This window comes from Dendrobates tinctorius, unplaced genomic scaffold, assembly GCF_039654945.1.
Source record: "Dendrobates tinctorius isolate UK_male_01 unplaced genomic scaffold, ASM3965494v1 ptg000232l, whole genome shotgun sequence".
Classification (NCBI taxonomy): Eukaryota; Metazoa; Chordata; class Amphibia; order Anura; family Dendrobatidae; genus Dendrobates; species Dendrobates tinctorius.
This window is the reverse complement of record NW_027361899.1, coordinates 6,493,987-6,516,040: the sequence shown is the minus strand read 5'-3', so window position 1 is coordinate 6,516,040 and position 22,054 is coordinate 6,493,987. Positions and strand designations below refer to the sequence as shown.

At 45.5% G+C, this 22,054-nt stretch overlaps 1 protein-coding gene across 1 annotated transcript in view; it reads right to left on the bottom strand.

Moving 5' to 3' along the window:
• The window catches only part of LOC141060025 (glucagon-like peptide 1 receptor), a 31,732-nt gene extending 13,166 nt beyond the window's left edge, over nt 1-18,566 (bottom strand). The window contains exons 1-2 of the mRNA XM_073556284.1: nt 17,520-18,566; nt 12,974-13,062 (exon numbers count right to left, since the gene is read on the bottom strand). Coding sequence (XP_073412385.1) covers nt 12,974-13,062; nt 17,520-17,567 — 137 coding nt within the window. The 5' untranslated portion in view covers nt 17,568-18,566. The remainder of the gene's footprint in view (nt 1-12,973; nt 13,063-17,519) is intronic.
• Nucleotides 18,567-22,054: the final 3,488 nt, after the last annotated feature.

Genomic DNA, 22,054 nt, shown 5'->3' with positions numbered 1-22,054 from the left:
TGACATGGTTCCTGTCATTGTGGTTGGTTCGGTGGAAAGCATTGGGAAGCTTCGCATGCTCCTGGAATATTGGGTAGCGTACCTGAAGGAGATTGAGCAGCTAAGACAGGATCGACTGCAGGTGAATAAGCAGATACAGAATGTCAGGTGGCGTCCCCCTCCAACCCAAGGTGTAAGGACCCGAAGGGATCCTCCAAGGAATGAAAGGACAGGTAGTCGAAGGCAAGAACGTCGAGAGTCCGCAAGTGGCCAGTCTAATCTTAGTAACATAGGCACGAGACTTGGTGGTGGACATAGCGACAGAGGGTCAGACTCAGACCAACCAGTTGGACCAGCTGGACGTGGGACTCATGACCGTGCGAACTGGGAGAGCCAGTCAGTGAGAGAAAGGTCGCGTGATGGAGCACACTGCAGACAGGCGGAGACTAAAGAGTGTCTGGTCACACTGACGGACGTTGACGGGAAGGCCCAAGGCCGAGATACTGACCGCTGGTGGCAGGGGAGGCCTAACGTAAATATGCAGTATGACTACCGAAACAGACGGAGATGGTCCTCCCGACTGGTAGGGCAAGGTGACATGGGTGCCAGGTCTCAAGATCCCTGGGTGATGTCATGTGTTCAACCCCACAAGTTTGAACAGAGGGGGGAGGTATGTGGTGTAGTTACCACTATGTCAGCTAGGGGGCGCTGTGTGGGTGTCCCAGGACGGGTGTACAGGCACATTCAGTGTGGTAACAGGAGCAGGGTCCTAAATGACCATTATGGGTCTCAAGGTGGGTGGCCTTGGGATGCAGGCTCCAGGGTGTATTGATCAGCAGAGGTAATGCTGATCTTTCTGTTACACTGTGTCAGGGAAGCATGTGTGTGTCTATACAACCTTTAGTGATGTCATGGCCATGTGATCACCTGTGGGTGTGGTTACAGGGCTATGTAATTGAGGTGTTTGGCACATGTGAGAGAGAGTGGAGGGAGTCTGTCTGTGAGAGTGTGGACAGACTTCCCTGTGTCCAGGTGGGACACTACAGAGAGGGGCCTGTGTGCTAAGGAAGGAGAAACCTTTTCTGTGTCAGCGGCTGCAGAGAGAGCGCTGCTCGGGACATTGCCCTGGCCGGTGTATTAGTTGTATATGGGGAGGACTACACCTCCCAGCATGAGCTGAGACTCTCGGTCCGAGTCTGAAGCCACGGACGTTTATGATCTTTTTGGTGATATGCTGAGTTATGGTTTATGAAGCAAATAAACCTCATGGACTTTGGGAAAACCTGCCTCATAATTGTCTCCCGCTGCACCTAAGCGAGTCGAATCCTTACAATATATATATATATATATATATATATATACACAGTTGTGGCCAAAAGTATTGACACCCCTGCAATTCTGTCAGATAATACTCAGTTTCTTCCTGAAAATGATGCAATCACAAACTCTTTGGTATTATTATCTTCATTTAATTTGTCTTAAATGAAAAAACACAAAAGAGAATGAAGCAAAAAGCAAAACATTGATTATTTCACACAAAACTCCAAAAATGGGCCAGACAAAAGTATTGGCACCCTCAGCCTAATACTTGGTTGCACAACCTTTAGCCAAAATAACCGCTTCCGGTAACCATCAATGAGTTTCTTACAATGCTCTGCTGGAATTTTAGACCATTCTTCTTTGGCAAACTGCTCCAGGTCCCTGATATTTGAAGGGTGCCTTCTCCAAACTGCCATTTTTAGATCTCTCCACAGGTGTTCTATGGGATTCAGGTCTGGACTCATTTCTGGCCACCTTAGAAGTCTCCAGTGCTTTCTCTCAAACCATTTTCTAGTGCTTTTTGAAGTGTGTTTTGGGTCATTGTCCTTCTGGAAGACCCATGACCTCTGAGGGAGACCCAGCTTTCTCACACTGGGCCCTACATTATGCTGCAAAATTTGTTGGTAGTCTTCAGACTTCATAATGCCATGCACACGGTCAAGCAGTCCAGTGCCAGAGGCAGCAAAGCAACCCCAAAACATCAGGGAACCTCCGCCATGTTTGACTGTAGGGACCGTGTTTTTTTCTTTGAATGCCTCTTTTTTTTCTCCTGTAAACTCTATGTTGATGCCTTTGCCCAAAAAGCTCTACTTTTGTCTCATCTGACCAGAGAACTTTCTTCCAAAACATTTTAGGCTTTTTCAGGTAAGTTTTGGCAAACTCCAGCCTGGCTTTTTTATGTCACGGGGTAAGAAGTGTGTTCTTCCTGGGTCTCCTACCATACAGTCCCTTTTCATTCAGACGCCGACGGATAGTACGGGTTGACACTGTTGTACCCTCGGACTGCAGGGCAGCCTGAACTTGTTTGGATGTTAGTGGAGGTTCTTTATCCAACATCCGAACAATCTTGCGTTGAAATCTCTTGTCAATTTTTCTTTTCCGTCCACATCTAGGGAGGTTAGCCACAGTGCCATGGGCTTTACACTTCTTGATGACACTGCGCACGGTAGACACAGGAACATTCAGGTCTTTGGAGATGGACTTGTAGCCTTGAGATTGCTCATGCTTCCTCACAATTTGGTTTCTCAAGTCCTCAGACAGTTCTTTGGTCTTCTTTCTTTTCTCCATGCTCAATGTGGTGCACACAAGGACACAGGACAGAGGTTGAGTCAACTTTAATCCATGTCAACTGGCTGCAAGTGTGATTTAGTTATTGCCAACACCTGTTAGGTGCCACAGGTAAGTTACAGGTGCTGTTAATTACACAAATTAGAGAAGCATCACATGATTTTTCGAACAGTGCCAATACTTTTGTCCACCCTCTTTTTTATGTTTGGTGTGGAATTATATCCAATTTGGCTTTAGGACAATTCTTTTTGTGTTTTTTCATTTAAGACAAATTAAATGAAGATAATAATACCAAAGAATTTGTGTTTATAATCATTTTCAGGAAGAAACTGAGTATTATCTGACAGAATTGCAGGGGTGTCAATACTTTTGGCCACAACTGTACATAGATATATGTGTGTAACTGACATTTATATATCTATGTATTCTATGTGTATTTATCTATTCTATTCTAACCTGTCACATTGTGATATTACTGTATGCAGCACATGAATTGAATATTTCCTTTGAAAACGATGTGTAAATGACTTATAGAATTTCTCTATGTAAAAGCTCATGTTATGATTGCATTGCAGTCAGATAGCAATCACACAGCATTCGGATGTAAATCGGATGCTAGGTGTGAAAAATCGCATTGTACACGCATAAAAAAAGCATGACATTTGCATTACACTCGTCCGACTCTCCTGCATCAAAATCAGACCGATTTTAAAATCGCTAATGTGACTCCAGCCTTACTAGGAAAGACATACAGAGATCACATCCTGCCTTTATTACCGTGAGATACACACAGAGCTCACCTCCACCCTATATTACTCAGAGACACATAGACATTACATCCAGCCTATATTACTGGGAGAGACACACAGACCTCACATCCAGCCTATATTACTGAGAGAGACACACAGACCTCACATCCAGCCTATATTACTGAGAGAGACACACAGACCTCACATCCAGCCTATATTACTGGGAGAGACACATAGACCTCACATCCAGCCTATATTACTGAGAGAGACACACAGACCTCACATCCAGCCTGTACTACTGGGAGACACACAGATCTCACATTCAGCCTGTATTACTGGGAGAGACACACAGACCTCACATCCAGCCTGTATTACTGGGAGAGACACAGATCTCACATCCAGCCTGTATTACTGGGAGAGACACACAGACCTCACATCCAGCCTATATTACTGGGAGAGACACACAGACCTCACATCCAGCCTATATTACTGGGAGAGACACACAGACCTCACATCCAGCCTGTATTACTGGGAGAGACACACAGACCTCACATCCAGCCTATATTACTGGGAGAGACACACAGAGCTCACATCCAGCCTGTATTACTGGGAGAGACACACAGACCTCACATCCAACCTATATTACTGGGAGAAACACACAGACCTCACATACAATACAAAAGTAAAAAATCTGAGACTTGGATCAGGTTGTAAACTACACATCAAGGGGCTGAAATTGAATAATTGAATGAATATTGAAGGTAAAGCTAGGTTTCTATTTCTATGGGTCTTACCTGCTGCAGCTCATCCAGTCCTCTCAGCTATGAGCAGTGCCTAACCCGCCTCACCCCCACACATGTGATTGACAGCTTTCTGAATACTCTGAGCTCAGGATAGAGAGCTGCCATTCATTGGAAGGGGCAGGTCCAGCAGGCGCTCATCAGTCTCACAGTCTTTATTGCTGGAGCTCTTCAGTGAGACGACTAACAGAGCTGCATGAGATGCAAGAATGAAATCAAAACTACAGCAAGAAGCCCAGTAAGTGAGCCAGAATTAGAATAAGACTGCTCTGATCTTGGCGGAGGTTACAGACTGAGAGTTAGGCCTCTTTCACACATCAGGTTTTCACCTTCAGGCGCAATCCGGCGCTTTTGACAGAAACCGGATCCGGCGAAATGCAATGCCGGATCCGGTTTCCCCCCCATTGACTTGCATTTGCGCCGGATCGCGCCGGATGGCCATGTGTTTCATCCGGTTTTCGCCGGATCTGGCAATGTGTCGCGATCCGGCGTCTGGAAAAAACGGCTACTGTAACGTTTTTTGTCTCCGGCGAAAAAGCCGGACACGCCGGATCCGGCGCATCCGGCTTTTTCACACAATGAAAGCCTATGAGCGCCGCAATGCGCCGGATCCGGTTTTTTGGTCTGAGCATGCTCAGTAGCTCTGCCCACAAGACATACAGTCATGGCCAAAGGTATTGACACCCCTGCAATTCTGTCAGATAATATTCAGTTTCTTCCTGAAAATGATTGCAAACACAAATTCTTTGGTATTATTATCTTCATTTAATTTGTCTTAAATGAAAAAACACAAAATAGAATGAAGCAAAAAGCAAAACATTGATCATTTCACACAAAACTCCAAAAATGGGCCGGACAAAAGTATTGGCACCCTCAGCCTAATACTTGATTGCACAACCTTTAGCCAAAATAACTGTGACCAACCGCTTCCGGTAACCATCAATGAGTTTCTTACAATGCTCTTCTGGAATTTTAGACCATTCTTCTTTGGCAAACTACTCCAGGTCCCTGATATTTGAAGGGTCCCTTCTCCAAACTGCCATTTTTAGATCTCTCCACAAGTGTTCTATGGGATTCAGGTCTGGACTCATTGCTGGACACCTTAGAAGTCTCCAGTGCTTCCTCTCAAACCATTTTCTAGTGCTTTTTGAAGTGTGTTTTGGGTTATTGTCCTGCTGGAAGACCCATGACCTCTGAGGTAGACCCAGCTTTCTCACACTGGGCTCTAAATTATGCTGCAAAATTTGTTGGTAGTCTTCTGACTTCATAATGCCATGCACACGGTCAAGCAGTCCAGTGCCAGAGGCAGCAAAGCAACCCCAAAACATCAGGGAACCTCCGCCATGTTTGACTGTAGGGACCGTGTAATTTTCTTTGAATGCCTCTTTTTTCTCCTGTAAACTCTATGTTGATGCTTTTGCCCTAAAAGCTCTACTTTTGTCTCATCTGACCAGAGAACATTCTTCCAAAATGTTTTAGGCTTTTTCAGGTAAGTTTTGGCAAACTCCAGCCTGGCTTTTTTATGTCTCGGGGTAAGAAGTGGAGTCTTCCTGGGTCTCCTACCATACAGTCCCTTTTCATTCAGATGCCGACGGATAGTACGGGTTGACACCGTTGTACCCTCGGACTGCAGGGCAGCTTGAACTTGTTTGGATGTTAGTGGAGGTTCTTTATCCAACATCCGCACAATCTTGCGTTGAAATCTCTTGTCAATTTTTCTTTTCCGTCCACATCTAGGGAGGTTAGCCACAGTGCCATGGGCTTTAAACTTCTTGATGACACTGCGCACGGTAGACACAGGAACATTCAGGTCTTTGGAGATGGACTTGTAGCCTTGAGATTGCTCATGCTTCATCACAATTTGGTTTCTCAAGTCCTCAGACAGTTCTTTGGTCTTCTTTCTTTTCTCCATGCTCAATGTGGTACACACAAGGACACAGGACAGAGGTTGAGTCAACTTTAATCCATGTCAACTGGCTGCAAGTGTGATTTAGTTATTGCCAACACCTGTTAGGTGCCACAGGTAAGTTACAGGTGCTGTTAATTACACAAATTAGAGAAGCATCACATGATTTTTCGAACAGTGCCAATACTTTTGTCCACCCTCTTTTTTAAGTTTGGTGTGGAATTATATCCAATTTGGCTTTAGGACAATTCTTTTTGTGTTTTTTCATTTAAGACAAATTAAATGAAGAGAATAATAACAAAGAATTTGTGTTTGCAATCATTTTCAGGAAGAAACTGAGTATTATCTGACAGAAATGCAGGGGTGTCAATACTTTTGGTCATGACTGTATATAAAAGCAAGACAGTGGGACCCACAGCCACACCCAACATGCCACCCAAGAAAGCAACCAAGCGAAGCAGGAGAAGGCAGGAGACCACTGCAGCACCATCAGCACCACCACCACCCCAAATGGAGCAGCAAATGGAACATGCTGAGGAGGGGAGGCCAGCAGCAGATGAGAGACGGTAATTATCAAATCCCCCATTCCTCCAAACTAGGGCCATGGAATATCAAGATATTCATTGGCCCTTTGTTTCTCTTTATTCAACAGCCGCCCAATAGATGCAGCAGCAGCAGCAATGGCAGCAGCTGGAACACCACCCACAGGCATGGAGTGTGGCCACCAGGAAGACAGCACATCATCTTCTGGGAGCCCTCCCTCGCATCTTCAGCGTTTGACGGTAAGTTTTTATTTCCAAAATCCATCATCTCTGTAATATATGTCTATTCATTGCCTTTTATTTCAAAACAGGAATCACAAGATGAAGAGGAGCTCCCAGAAGAAGAAGGAAGGGGTGGACAGACACCTGGAGTGGGCTCACAATTGGTAAGTTTTTTGCATCAAACGCAGAAACACAACATCACACTACACACAACACATAGAAAACAATGTTCTGCAGACCACACACAGCAAACAAATGCCTACATCCAAAGACATAACATTTTTTGTTTTCTTCTCTAGTCTTCCCAATCTGGTGCTCGGCCAAGAGGTCCTCGCAGTGCCTCCCAGGGTCGTCGGCGACAGCAACGCGGCGGTCACCAGCGTGTAAGTATAAATATTTTTGCTTTGTTTTTTTGCACTTTTTATTTCATTTCTTTTGTGGAGGCCAATTATGTTATTTTTGTCTTTTTCTTTAACAGCCTTCACAGCGTGCTCCCGACTCTGACGGTGAGGATGGAGGACTCGATGTGGACCACCTCATCGATCTCGTCAGAGAAAGGGAGCCGCTCTGGAATATGGCTGACCGCCGCCACGCTGACCTGATCGTTACCCGACGACTCTGGGAGGAAATCTGTTCGCTCCTTGTGGGCCGCTGGGAGGACCTCGAAGCTCGGGCCCAGATTACAGAGCGTAAGTATATACAGTACCGGTTGCTTGATGTAAACCAGTGTTTCCCGAACTCCAGTCCTCGTGGTCCCCACGGATCATGTGTTCAGGATTTCTATTTACTATGGAAATCCTGAAAACATGACCCCTGGGGACCATGAGGACTGGAGTTTGGGAAACACTGATGTTGTATACTAACCACTTTGTCCTTTCTCGTTTCAGGGAACAGAATTGTGAATCGGTGGCGGTCTGTGAGGGATCGTTTCAAGAAGGAGTTCAATAAAGAGATGCGGGCCCCGAGTGGATCTGGAGGACGCAGGAGCAAGTACAAGTACGCAGAAGCCCTGTCATTCCTCCGGGAAACAATGGTCACCAGAAGGTAAATATTACACACCACATGTGAAAAAAAATGTTAGATGTAAAATTTTTTTTCAGCCAGGGCCATACCATGTCAGTATTTTAATTGTTTTTTTTTCTCTTTATTCCACAGCACGGTGAGCAGCACTCGGGAGCCTGCACGATTGGACCCTTCTGAGGCGATCCATGAGGAGACCGGCACCGAGGGACACTTCGACCGCCCCGGTACATCTGCACCTTCCCAGCCTTCCCACACATTCGACCCATCTGTCCCATCCACCAGCACAGGAGCATCGTGGCCGCCTACATTACATGAAGCTGCTGGTGAGGAGATCGCTTTCCCTTTACCCCACCCTTCTGCCCCTGCCACCTCTAGTACACCTGCGGGTACTGGGCGGCAGCGGCAGAGGGGTCAGGAAAAGACTTATGCGCCAGAGTTCTTGCATCTGAATGCATCTTTCCAGAACTGTCTAAAAGTCTTGTCAGAGCAAATCTCCGCAGGCTTTCAGCAGATCAACTCCAGCATTCTGGAGGTGAAGACACTTCTGCAAACCATGCATTCAGAAGCAAGATCTTCGCCAAACCACACCTTTTTCAGGTCTGTTGTGGAGCGCATGGCAACACTATCTCCTACCCAGCAGATGCATGTAATGCATTCATGCCACGCTGCTCTCCAGCAAGTTACCTCCCAACCTCCACCTCCCACCACAGTAGTTCCTCCACCTGCACCCCCTCCAGCCACTTTCCATCCTCCCCCTCCTATTACATCTACACCCCCTCCAGCCACTTTCCATCCTCCCCCTCCTATTACATACCATCCACCTCCCCAGCACCATCCACCTCCTCAGCACCATCCACCTCCCCAGCACCAGCAACCTCCCCAGCACCAGCAACCTCCCCAGCACCAGCAACCTCCCCAGTACCAGCAACCTCCCCAGTACCTGCAAACTCCCCAGTACCAGCAACCTCCCCACTTCCAGCAACCTGCCCCGTACCAGACATCTCCCCACTTCCAGCAACCTGCCCCGTACCAGACATCTCCCCACTTCCAGCAACCTGCCCCGTACCAGACATCTCCCCACTTCCAGCAACCTGCCCCGTACCAAACTCCTTCCCCATACAACTTGCCATCAACATCATCTGCTCCTACAGTCCCTGCCCAACCCTCCACTCCACCGCCCACCACCTCTTCTGCTTCCCACATGTCCACCCATTCTGTAGTTTTTTCCACACCTTCACCTCTAACTGTTCCTTCCCCACCACGATCCCAGTCCTCTCTCCACACTCCCAGTGTCGAAGTGTCCCGCAGCCCCTCCAGCAGTATTTCCACCCCACACTACACAGATTTATAATGTGTGTATTTAAATAAAAATGACCAGTTTTATGGTTTCAAAGCTTTATTAAACAAGTTTATTAAAATTTTAAAAAAGTTTACTAAAAAAAACATTTTTCAATAAAAGTTAAATTATTTTACACTGGTTGTCTGTCATTTCTTTCTGCGGCGAAAAAGGTTAAATACAGGGTATTTAAAAGGTGAAATGGTATTCAAAACTAGGTATATAACTGTGGGTAAATTTTAGCTTTTTGCCACAGTTGTGTTCCTGGTTGTGTTTGAAGCAAAGTATTTCACCTAAAAAGTTGTGTTTATTGTTGGTGATTTCATAACAATGTACACAACTTTTGTTAAAAGGTGAAATACTTTGCATAAAACACAACCAGGTACACACCTGTGGCCTAAAGCTAAAAATAGAGACCATGACAAGATAGCCAACTTTGGTTGGCAAAGGTATATACTGTTGGTACAGAAGGTACACAAGTTTGGTTAGGGCACAAATCTTTCACACTCTGTCATCCTGCCAGTGTACTCTGCCTTGAGGTGACATAAAGTATAGTGCAAAATTGTCCCTCATTACTGAAACCGTCACAGAACTTCTAGTGGTAATGTCATGGTAATCTTGCAAGGTGGTTTCTTCAGAGGTGTCCTCAATGGAAATGGGTTCCTTGCAGATAACAAAATTGTGGAGTACCACGCACGCTTTGATCACCTCGTCCACAGTTTCTGTCTTGAGGTTGATCGCAGTCAATAGGACCCGCCATTTGGCTGTCAGAATACCAAAGGTACATTCAACCATTCTTCTTGCTCTTGTGAGGCGGTAATTAAAAATGCGTTTTGGTCTTGTCAATCCTCTGCTAGAGTACGGTTTCAAAAGGTGTTCTGACAGCTGGAAGGCTTCATCCCCTACACAGACAAATGGCATAGGTGGACCAGATGTTTGCGGCAGCGGTCTAGGTGGTGGGAACTGGAAGGTGTTTCCATACAGTTTACGCCCCATGGCAGACAGTTTGAAAACTTGAGAGTCATTGGAGCGGCCATAGGCCCCAATATCAACCGCAATAAATTTGTATTCCGCGTCAGCGATGGCCATGAGGACAACTGAAAAATATTTCTTGTAATTGAAATATTCCGATCCCGATCCGGCTGGCTTTACAATGCGGATATGTTTCCCGTACACAGCGCCCAAGCAGTTGGGAAACTGACATATCTGTTGAAACTTGTCAGCAATTTCAATCCACCTCTCTGTTGTGGGCTCTGGTAAAAACTCTTCAGCTAAGGAGTCCCACAGTGCACGGCATGTGTACTTCACAATTCCAGATATGGTGGAAATCCCGAGTCTGTACTGGAAATGCAGTGACGAAAGGGATTCTCCAGTTGCAAGAAATCTGTGGGGAATTAAAAAACAATAAATTAGTTTTAAATCACAGCATTACCTACCAAAACTGAGCTATAACACTTGGAGATACAAACTACCACCAACAAGATTGCAGTGAAAGTGTGCTCTGATGCGAGCATATCCAATAAATGTGGCTTACCTTAAAGTCACCATCAGACGCTCTGCGGGTGAAACAGAGAAGCGGCAATAGGTGTCCGCTTTTCTTATGCGGTGTGCAATGCGCTCCACCAAGTAATCAAAATTCTCCATTTTCATCCGAACATATCCAAAAAATTTCTCCGGGTTTCGTCGAAGGTCCATGCAGAGTGTAGAATAGACCCCACGCGTCATTCTCTTGGCTGTGATGGGGTGGATCCACAAACGTCGTCTACGATGCCTGATGCGCCGCTGTCTCGCTCTCTCCTTCTCCAGAACAATCACCCTCAAACGATTCGCCTCCGCTATAAAATCCGCCAAATTCTTCAAAATATTTCCAATGACAACATCCATCTTCGCCAGTCACTTGCTCTTCTCTCCAACCTGCACTTTCTCCTCTACAACCTGTCAAAGAAGGGCTGTAGGAACATGCTATATATAGTTTTCCAGTAGCCAATCTCGTTCGGAAGGCCACAAGGGTCAATTTTAAAAACCGGATCCGGCGTAATCCTTCGAAAAACGGATAGAAAAACGGATGAACCGGATGAGACGGATCCGGTTTTGTCTGTCAAGAAAAAGACGGATCCGGCAGAAAACCGGATCCGTCACATCCGGTTTTACGAAACATTTGCCGGATCCGGCGTTCCGGCACGACGCCGGATCGCGCCTGACGCCGAAAACCTGATGTGTGAAAGTAGCCTTACAGGGCCCCGCAGTGACACCTGCTATAGGCAGAAGCTATCAGCTGCACAGAGTATTTTCGGAGGAGAGTGTAATTACATGTTAGCAAAAAATCTCTCCTCCAGCAGCACAGAGTATTTCAGGGCATTATTTGTGCTCATCTGCAAGAATGCAACAGAATGCAAAGTTATACGGTGGAAACAGCAGGTATTTCAGGAGCGGAGTGTGCTCGGACAGGAGAGGCAGTGGTGCAACCTTCCACCCTTTAGGCGGGAACCTTTCCTATTTTTGGGGAGGTTTTGGAGAATTTCTTTTCCTGAATGATTCTCCACGTTGTGATGGACGGATGGACGGTTTCCTTTCGGATCCTCTTCACACATGAAGCCCCCCGCACGTTCTTTTCTTCCACCTGGTGTTTTCATAACCTCTTTTAAAAAACACCTTTACAAAACTCTATGTGAACAGAGCCGTATTCCTGCTGCCGGTGCGGTGACGGTGATGAGCCGTCGTCTTCGCTTCCTGCGGCTTCAGCACAATTCCCTCATCAGATATTTATTTCTGTGCTGGATATGATCCTTGTCATCTTCTCCATTTCTTTCACACAAGTGTCATTATCGACGTTCTCGCTCCATCTCCATTACCGCAGATTAGAGCCCATAACCCGGCCATTACCGCCGTGATCTGGGAGCGTCTGTACGGTAAAGTGTGCCGTCAGCAGAGCGCGGAGTCGCCTCGGGATTGATGTCCGGGCGGTGACTTTTGCATTACGGCTTCATTACAGAAGATAAGAGGGATTTGTACAGCGAGATCCCTACACCATTAACTGTTACATTGTGACGAACTGCAGCAGTTCTCAGCGTACGTCACTTTCCGGGAATCCATCTCTTCTATTAGTAAATCATGGGACATGGTGCAGGAGAAGGTCGAGGTTGTGGGGTGATTTCTGTCTGTTCTTTCGGCAGCACATTTCCAACTGATGATTAGTGTGATGTGTAACAATGTATCACTGTCATGTCACATTTCGGCTTTATTCCCTTTACTGCGGTTACTTTGCCTCCCTCTCAGCCTACAAGTCCGCCTGTTTCCATGGTCTCCTCTCGCTCCGCTGTGTCCATCAGTCGGTGTGACTGGTCCCCTATTTTCCGGTCTCTTCTGCGTCCAATGAAATAAAGTCCTATTCTGCGGGAGACATTATGGTGCAGGGATGGCCACACACCAAGGAATAGAGCTCGACGCTCCAGGCAGAACCAAGATGTGGTCCAGTAATGGATCTCTCCACCTTGGTGATGAAAACTCGGGATAGATGGAATAACACACGGCCAACAATTTCTCCAGAAAGTTCTGAGCGGTTATAGACGATTCTGCCCGGTGATGTCACTGCCATCGGCTTCATCACAGCAAAAACCGTCATCGCACGAAAAATGGGGAACCTGCAAAATGTCCACGAGGGAGATGCAACTCCAGAAGATTAGGAAGGTCAGCAGGAAGGGTGAGGAGTCGGGACAGAGATGATAGAAGATGATGCAATCTGGTTTAGTAATGTACGTAGGCCGACAAGATGCAGATATAATGGCGTCCATATAAAATGAGTCACTTACCGGCACTTGGTGTCTGATCTACACATCAGATTCGCCTGCAGCTTTGAAATGATGATACAGATCACCCGGATAAAGATGACGAAATTCACCTGTATACAGAATAACAATATGTATCACACAGAAAACTATCACCGTCTGTGCTGCTTCCCAATATACAACTCTGTCAAAAATGAAGAGCCCACTGCACAGTTTATTAAAAATCGGCTTCTCTCCATGTCTGACAGCCATTCCATTCCAGTGTCAGCTGAATTCCAACCGGAGTCCACCTCATTCTACTTACTGTGCTTCTGATTAGGTGATCACCTGAACCAAATCTTATTTAATGAAGGAAAGTAGAAGAAACCCTGCTGTGGTGTTCACAGTCCTCCTGCAATAGGACAAGCTGGATGGCAAAACAAGTGCTGGTAATATCCCAAAAGTAATAGGAATGAAAAAATAACTCTTAACCATGCCAAAGGAGCTGAAAAGAAAAGTCTTGAGTGAGGAAAAGAAGGGCTCAGTTCTGGCTTTACTAGCAGAGGGATACAGTGAGCGTCATGTTGCCTCCATCCTTAAAATTTCTAAGATGGCACTCCATTACAACAATGTCAAGCAGCAGACATTGGGGACAACAAAGCTACAGACCGGCAGAGGGCAAAAACAACTCTCCACTGACCGGGATGACCGTCATCTTATTCGAATGTCACTCAGCAACCGCAGGATGACATCAAGTGACCTACAAAAGGAATGGCAAATGGCAGCTGGGGTGAAGTGCACGGCAAGAACAGTTTGTAACAGGCTCCTAAAGGCAGGGCTCAAGTCATGTAAAGGTAGGGAAAAGCCTTTCATCAGTGAGAAGCAAAGGAGAGCCAGGCTGAAGTTTGCCAAAGACTATAAGGATTGTACCATAGAGGACTGGAGTAAGGTAATCTTCTCTGATGAGTCTAATTTTCAGCTTTGCCCAACACCTGGTCGTCTAATGGTTAGACGGAGACCTGGAGAGGCGTACAAGCCACAGTGTCTTGCACCCACTGTGAAATTTGGTGGAGGATCTGTGATGATCTGGGGATGCTTCTGTGGCGCCCCAAGGGTATGGTCGCCACAGTGGCTTTGCCTTCCTCTAGGGGCTTGGAGGCAATGATGGGTCTCTCTCTCGCAGTCAATCTATGCATGCAACACAGTTCCACTCCAGGCCAGCAGGGGGAACTCTGAACCGGGATTAAGGGGAGGAGTGCTCTCTGAGGGCCAGGAGGAAGGAGTGGGTAGTTAGTCTGCGGAGGGTGAAGTGTGCAGACGTGTGGAAGGAGTGCTGAGATTGAGCTGAGAGGACGAGCTCATCTCTGGAGAGAGCGCATGAAATGGAGCCTGGTCTCCACGGTTGTACGGATACTAACGGTCCTGCAACAGACACCAGAGGAGTAGGAGGCTGTAAATGCCCTACTCCCATCCAAGACTTGAGGGCACAACAGCAGCTTGGATAGTGAGCCAGGACTCAGGAGAGAGTAGTCCCCGAGAAAGGCTACAGCTGTCTGCCGTGCAAGTGAGGTTCTTGAGAACATCTGTCCGGAGGAACTCCAGTGTAACTCAGTACAGGGAGTACTTCATTCGAATAAGCGCTAGTAAGGAGACTGCACAGCCCGTCTGCTGAGAGAGAATCCCTGAGCTGCTTCCAGGCTAGCCTGCTCCAATACCATATGTAATCAGGACCCTGGACTGCAGTTATCAAGGTACAGAAATTGCACCCGCTGTGTCTTGTCTGCTTCCTACCTTTCCGGCACCGCTACATCCCCGTGCCAACCACATCTACACTGCCCTGGGACTACAGCTTCGCCTGTGGGGAGCTTTTACATCTTTGCTGCACCACACCATCAGTCCCAGCGGATCTGTCTGCAGCGTCGGCTTAACACCTCCCTTGCCGAGCACCACAGGTGGCGTCACAAACTATTCATCTAACTACATTCCACCATTCACATCTTCCTATTACTTGGGCGCCCAGGGCCACGGTCCGGGTCACTGCTGCTGTGACACATCAGACTGATACCGGCCCAGTACCGAGTACCCCACAGCCCTGGGAGGGCGACCCACTTCAGCAAGGCTGGAATTGGGCAGGTTAATCTTTGTGAAGGACGTATGAATCAAGCCGCTTACAAGGTTATCCTGGAAAAATAGCTGATTCCTTCTGCTCAGGCAACGTTCCCCAACTCTGAGGACAATGCGCCATGCCACACAGCTAGGTCATCAATGTGTGGATGAAGGACCCCCACATCAAACCCCTGTCATGGCCGCCCAATCTCCAGACCTGAACCCCACTGAGAACCTCTGGAATGTAATCAAGAGGAAGATGGAGCGTCACAAGCCATCAGACGAAGAAGAACTGCTGACATGTGTGTACCAGGAGCGGCATAAGGTCACCCAAAAGCCGTGTGAGAGACTGGAGGAAAGCAGCCAAGATGCAGGAAAGCTGGGATTAACAATCATGGGGATCCCACAGAATATTGATCTCTGAACTCTTCCTGAGGTAAAACATTAGTATTGTTGTTTCTAAATGATTGTGAGCTTGCTTTCTTTGCATTATTTGAGGCAAACATTACATTTTTTTTTGTTATTTTTACCATTTCTCATTTTCGGAAAATAAATACAAAATTTGCTGCTTGGAAATTCGGAGACATGTTGTTAGTAGTTTATAGATTAAAAGAGCAATTTCCATTTTACTCAAAAACATAAAGAGAAAAATCAGACAAACTGAACATTATGCAGCGGTCTCTTAATTTTTGCCTGAGCTGTGTATTACACCTCAGGGCTTTGTCCAACTAATAGAGAAAACTAAATACCCTGCTCAGACCGAGAGCTACATGGTGATATTCAACCTGGAGCCAACACTAGAGGAAGCACAAGAGCAAACTATCTTTGTATACAGGGAGCTCCCCCTAGTGGTGGCTGCAGACAGGATCTTATCATGTATCTCTGTATACAGGGAACTCCCCCTAGTGGTGGCTGCAGACAGGATCTTATTATGTATCTCTGTATACAGGGAGCTCCCACTAGTGGTGGCTGCAGACAGAATCTTATCATGTATCTCTGTATACAGGGAGCTCCCCCTAGTGGTGGCCGCAGACAGGATTTTATCATGTATCTGTAGACTGTGAGCCCTCGCGGGCAGGGTCCCCTCTCCTTATGTACTTGCGTGTCCCTTGTCTTACACATGTTTATTATACTTGTCTATATTTCCCCTTTTCACATTTAAAGCGCCATGGAATAAATGGCGCTATATAAATGCATAATAATAATAATAATAATAATAATAATGTATCTCTGTACACAGGGACCTCCCCCTAGTGGTGGCTGCAGACAGGATCTTATCATGTATCTCTGTATACAGGGAGCTCCCCCTACTGGTGACTGCATACAGGATCTTATCATGTATCTCTGCATACAGGGAGCTCCCCCTAGTGGTGGCTGCAGACAGAAAGTTATTCTCTGTATACAGGGAGCGCCCCACTAATCATTTCTGCAGGTAAAATATCATCCTATTTCTCTCCAGGAGATTTGAATTGCTAAATCTGCGCCTTTAAAACATTTTTATACATATGTTCAATTTCAAGTGTCTGTTTAGTTTTTTTCAGTTGCATTTGTTCCTGAGAAAGCTGGAAGCCAACTTAAATGGCTGACAAATGACAATGAAGTTCTCGTCGGGTTGTCATCCTGCTGTTTTGTTTTTGTGCATTGAATTTGTATTTAGTGACGTTCTATTGTATTTAAAGTTATTGTCCACTATATGGTTATGTTCACAAGTTGCGTTTTTGTTCTGTTATTTTGTGGCTTTTTTGTACAAATTTAAAGCTATGTTTCACAGTATCAGCAAAGTCTGTGAGATTTCAGAATTCTCACGTGCACACATTGTTTTTTTTGTCTGACTGATTTAGAAAACTGCTGCTTTTTTGCAAACTGCTGCGTGTCATTTCTTTCAGCAGTTTTTCTCCCATAGAAAACAATGGGTAAGTGCAATAATGCAGAAAAAAAAGCAGGTATCAGTTTTTCTGCATTTTTGGTGCAAAAACCTAAGAATTAGGAAGTGAAATCAGGCTTTTTTAGGGCCACTAAACTTTATCATCAGGCATAAGAGACAACAAAAACACTTCAGTAAAAACTCAGCCAAATCTTGTTTTTGTAAGCAACTTTTAAATAACAAGAAAGCAGATTTTGCCTGCAAAAAAAAACACAGCCAAAATGTAACATGTGAACATAGCCTTATAATTATTGTCAATGGGTCCAGGGTGGGGTAAGAAAAATTGACAATACATGTCAATGGTTTGTTCTTCTCTGGTCAGGGAACTGTAAATCTCAGCATAAATTTAGAGTCACAGAGTTTGTGGATTCCAGACTTTTGCTTTTTTCTGTATGGGACAGGTGGAAAGAATATTCTGACAACTTCTGTGGCAGCCATATTGTTTGTCTCCCAACTTTCCCAGTAGCGGAAATCACTAAATGAAAGCAGTGGAGACAATTTATCACCTTGATGGTAAAAAAACGACTAGAGAGCTGCAATGTGTCACTTTGTACAACTCACCCCGATCGCGATGAGGATCGGCAGGCGGATGATGAGCCAGTAGTTCATATTGTAATTACGAGTCCAGCAGCTACAGAGAAACAACAATGATTTATTATTACGACTTAAAAGCCCAAATTCAGACGTCTCCGATTACTCGATGGCTGAGTCAGAGATGAACGTGTTTTGCTCAGACGCTGACCGTGAACGAATGGCGTCCATCCACTTGTGATGATTGTGCCGTGTCTGTTATGTTGTCTGACGGGTTGACGCTGCAACTACTCGGTGCCACTCACATGGCCGCTCCGCACTGCTGTACCTGACGTGATTTATACCGCCGGAGAAACGCGCCAGTTCAGCCGTTCAGCTCTGCGTTACCCTTTTGTGCAGTCGGAGCTATTATGATGCCATTAAGTGGGAACACACAGAAGACGAGGCTTGAATGAACCTTCGGCAGAACAGCTGCACCCGGTAGCAGTCGCCTGGTTTATATCTTTCCCCAGAGATGGCGGCAGCTGCCTCTACAGTCACATTATGGGAGGTTAACGCTCTGACTGAAAGTAGTTAAAAGAAATGGTACAAAGAGTAAATCCTGTACGTTTTAATTAGTAAGGAACTATCACTATGTGACGGGGGCAATGGAGGAAAGTCAGCTGCCCCTACCCCGCCGTCTGCAATATTTAGGGAGGTGCAGTGCAAATGCTTATTTTCCTATCACCTGTGATGCAGCTCTCTGCTTTACGGAGCTAAGCTGTAATACCACACACAGCCATAGAGCGGCGCTGGGTTTGGAATAACAAAGAACTTTCCTTACAATATCATTAAACCACTAAAGTCTTCTTCGTACTTTAAAAGTTCGGCAACAACTGATATATTCAGTTTACCGTTTTCGGAATCTCTAGGGAGAAGGGCAAATGTTGTCTCTATAATCAAAAAGGAGAGAAAATGGAGCCAGGAAATTACAAGCCAATGAGCCTTACTTCTACATATAAGGAAAGATCTGTGAACAAATTATTAAACAGCATGTATGTAAGTACTTGGATAGGACTACAGTAATTAACCAGAGCCAGCATGGGTTTGTAGCAAACAAGTCATATCAGACTAATCTAATTTCCTATGATGGAATCACTGACTGGGTGGATTAGGGAAATGTGGTAGATATAGTAAATCTCGACTTCAGCAAAGCATTTGATAAAGTATCTCATACTATCCTTATTGAAAAAATGACCAAGTATGGGATTGACAAGGCTACGGTTAGGTGGATCGTACTCAAAGAGTGGTAATAAATGGTTGCACATCCAATTAGAAAAATGTTTCATATGGGGTACCACAAGGCTCTGTCCTGGCCCCAGTGTTACAAGTGGGGTACCACAAGGCTCTGTCCTGCTCCCAGTGTTACAAATGGGGACCACAAGGTTCTCTCCTGCCCCCAGTGTTGCAAGTGGGGTGCCACAATTCTCTGTCCTGGCCCCAGTGTTGTTCAAACTTTTTATAAATGATCTAGATAAGGGAACTTAAGGTAAACTGATTAAATTTGAAGACAATGCAAAGCTAGGAGAGATAGCTAACACTAGAGAAGGATTCAGAAGAATCTAGAGAAGCTTGAACAATTGGCAGTGACTAATAGAATGGTATTTATGAGGGAGAAATGCAAGATTCTACATCTGGAAAAGAAAAATGAAAATTACATCTACAGAATGGGAGGAATAGAACTAAGCAACAGCACGTGTGAAAAAAGACTTGGGTATACTAATAGATCACAGGCTGCACATGAGTCAACAGTGTGATGCAGCAGCAAAAAAGGTAAAGACAGTTCTCGGAGGTATTAAAAGTAGCATACAGTCTAGATCACGTGACGTCATTGTCCCCCTCTACTCCTTTTTGGTCAGACCTCATCTGGAATACTGTGTCCAGTTCTGGGCACTACATTATAAAACAAAGACATTGAAAAACTGGAACAAGTTCAGAGAGGAGTGACCAGGATGGTGAGTGGACTGCAAAGTATGTCCTACAAGGAACGGTTAAATGATCTGGGAAAGTTTACCTTGCAAAAAAGAAGGCTGAGAGGAGACTTAATAGCTGTCTACAAATTTGTGAAGGGCTGTCACATTGTAGAGGGATCATCATTATTCTCATCTGCACATGGAAACATGAGAAGCAATGGAATGAAACTGAAAGGGAGAAGATACTGATTAGATATAAAAAAAATCTTTTTGACAGTGAGGGTGATCAATAAGTGGAACAGACATCTGTCTGAGATGGTTTAGTGAATCCTGCACCTGGAGGTCCCTTCCAACTATAACGTTCTATGATTCTATGACAGCAAGCAGAGATGCTGAAAACAGAGAGGAAAGTCATTGCAAAGACCCCCAATTCACCCAATAGTTTTCTCAGAGTTGTTGAAAAATGTTGTGCCTTTTGGTGTTCTCATGACAGTTTTGTCCAACAATGACAACATTAAAAAGTGGGTGTAGCTTAGTCAAATGGTTGTGGTCGAGTGCGACCCACAAATTCATCTTAATTTACTTCACACAAGTGACAAACTATGTCAGAAATGTGCTGCAGCCCCGACAGGATGATATTTCTTGTGGTCTTGCACGGCAACTGAAAGATGTGCCGAATTCATTAAGAGGTGAACAATTAAAAATGAATGATTGAATTTGGTGCATCTTACTGCTTTCCTCAAGATCGACGTATAAAGAGCAAGTCTTGAAAAATCAAGGCAAAAATCTTTAGAAAGTTACATACGTTTTCTTTACGAACTGATTCATTTTTATTTTTCTACAGAAGACACCGACAAGCTGAATAATAGAGGAAACGGAAAAGCAAAGACGAAAAGAGGGGGAAAAGGAGGGAAGAAAGAAGGAAGAAAAAAGGAAGAGAGCAAAGAAAAGGAGAGAGAGGGGAAGTGTGGGAGGAAGGAAGAAAAGAAGAACGAAAGAAAGAAAGAAAAAAGAGGAGGAAGGAAGGGATGGAGGGGGAAGGAGAGAAGGAGCGATGGAATTGTGCCTGAAAGGGAGAGGAAGGATTGAGGAAGGAAGGAAGGAAGGAAGGAAGGAAGGAAGGAAAGAAGGAAGGGAGAGGAAGAAAAAAAAAGAAAAGATAGAAGAAGGGAAGTAAGGAAAAGGGAAAAATCCAAAGGAAGGAAGAAAAGAACACTGGAAAGAAGGTAGGAAAAGAGAGAAAGTGAGGAAGGAAGTAGATAAAGAAAAGAAAAAAGAAAGAAAGGAATGGAAGAAAATAGAGTAACAGTAGAGGGAAAAAACAAGTTAATGAATGAAGAACGGCAGAGAAAAAACATGGGGAAAATAAAGAAAGAATGGAGATCTGGATGGTGACGTCTCCTTGTGATTGACGCTTTTGTGGCTGAGGACACTGAGCACATAGTAATGGAGCCGAGAGCGGGATTATTCGCGAGCAGGCAGCGGGCGGATGATTGATGAGGATTATGTCACTGATTATCAACTGCCACAGAATCGCTTGGCGCAGAGATGTAATTACGCCTCCTCTCCCGGGCCTTGACATAGTGGCGATAAGGCGATCTTCATCACTACTAATTAATTACTGAGGAGGGTACACAGGGGTCCGGTCCTCGGGGGGCGCAGGATGATGATATATTGTACAAATACTAATGATTTCATTTGTATAAAGCAGTGAAGAGATTGGGAAGGGTTAATAGAGGACACTTTGTTATAGTAGATTAAGTGCTCCACAGCTGGATGCAGGATAAAGATTCCCTCCCACCCCCCCATGTCGGCTCATGTATGTCCTGCACCAACAACAAAAAGTTTAGTGCGGCCTCCTGACATTATGTGAGAAGGAGCGGACCCTGGATCCAATGATTAGGTGTGTGCATTGGATAGATGAGGCTAGAGGAGGAGGACAGAAAAACCTGAAGGAGAACAGAAGAGCCTGGAGGAGGAGGACAGAGGAGCCTGGAGGAAGAGGACAGAGGAGCCTGGAGGAAGAGGACAGAGGAGTATGGAGGAGGAGGAAAGATGAGTCTGGAGGAAAAGGATAGAGTAGGCTGGAGGAGAAGAACAGAGGAGTCTGGAGGAGGACAACAAAAGAGTCTGGAGGAAGAAGACAGAGAAGGCTGGAAGAGGGGGACAGAGAAGTCAGAAGAAGGAGGACAGAGGAGTCTGGAGGAAGATAACAGATGAACCTGGAGGATGAGGATAGCGGAGTCTGAAGGAGGACAGGGGGGAGTCTGGTGGGTAGAGAGGAGTCAGTGAGGTCTGGCAGAGATTTTTTCCACTTTCTCCTCCTCCTTGCGAATGTAGGGAGGTGTTGAGAGTGATCGATATCTAAGATTTATGAGCATCTTAAGTCTTTCTGTCTCTCAATTATATAAAGACATGTGAGAGAGGACAAGCTGCAATACTAAACGCGGCCTATAGACAAGAGTGGCGCTGCTTGTGGATGAAGAGCAGACGCAGCAATCCGTCATTTTAGTACTGTCCAACTATTCACACCTTCCACTCATGAATCTGGGAGAGCCACTGTAGTGGAGGCAACAGTCGTTATCATGGGGGGCTCCGTCTCAGTATTTGCTT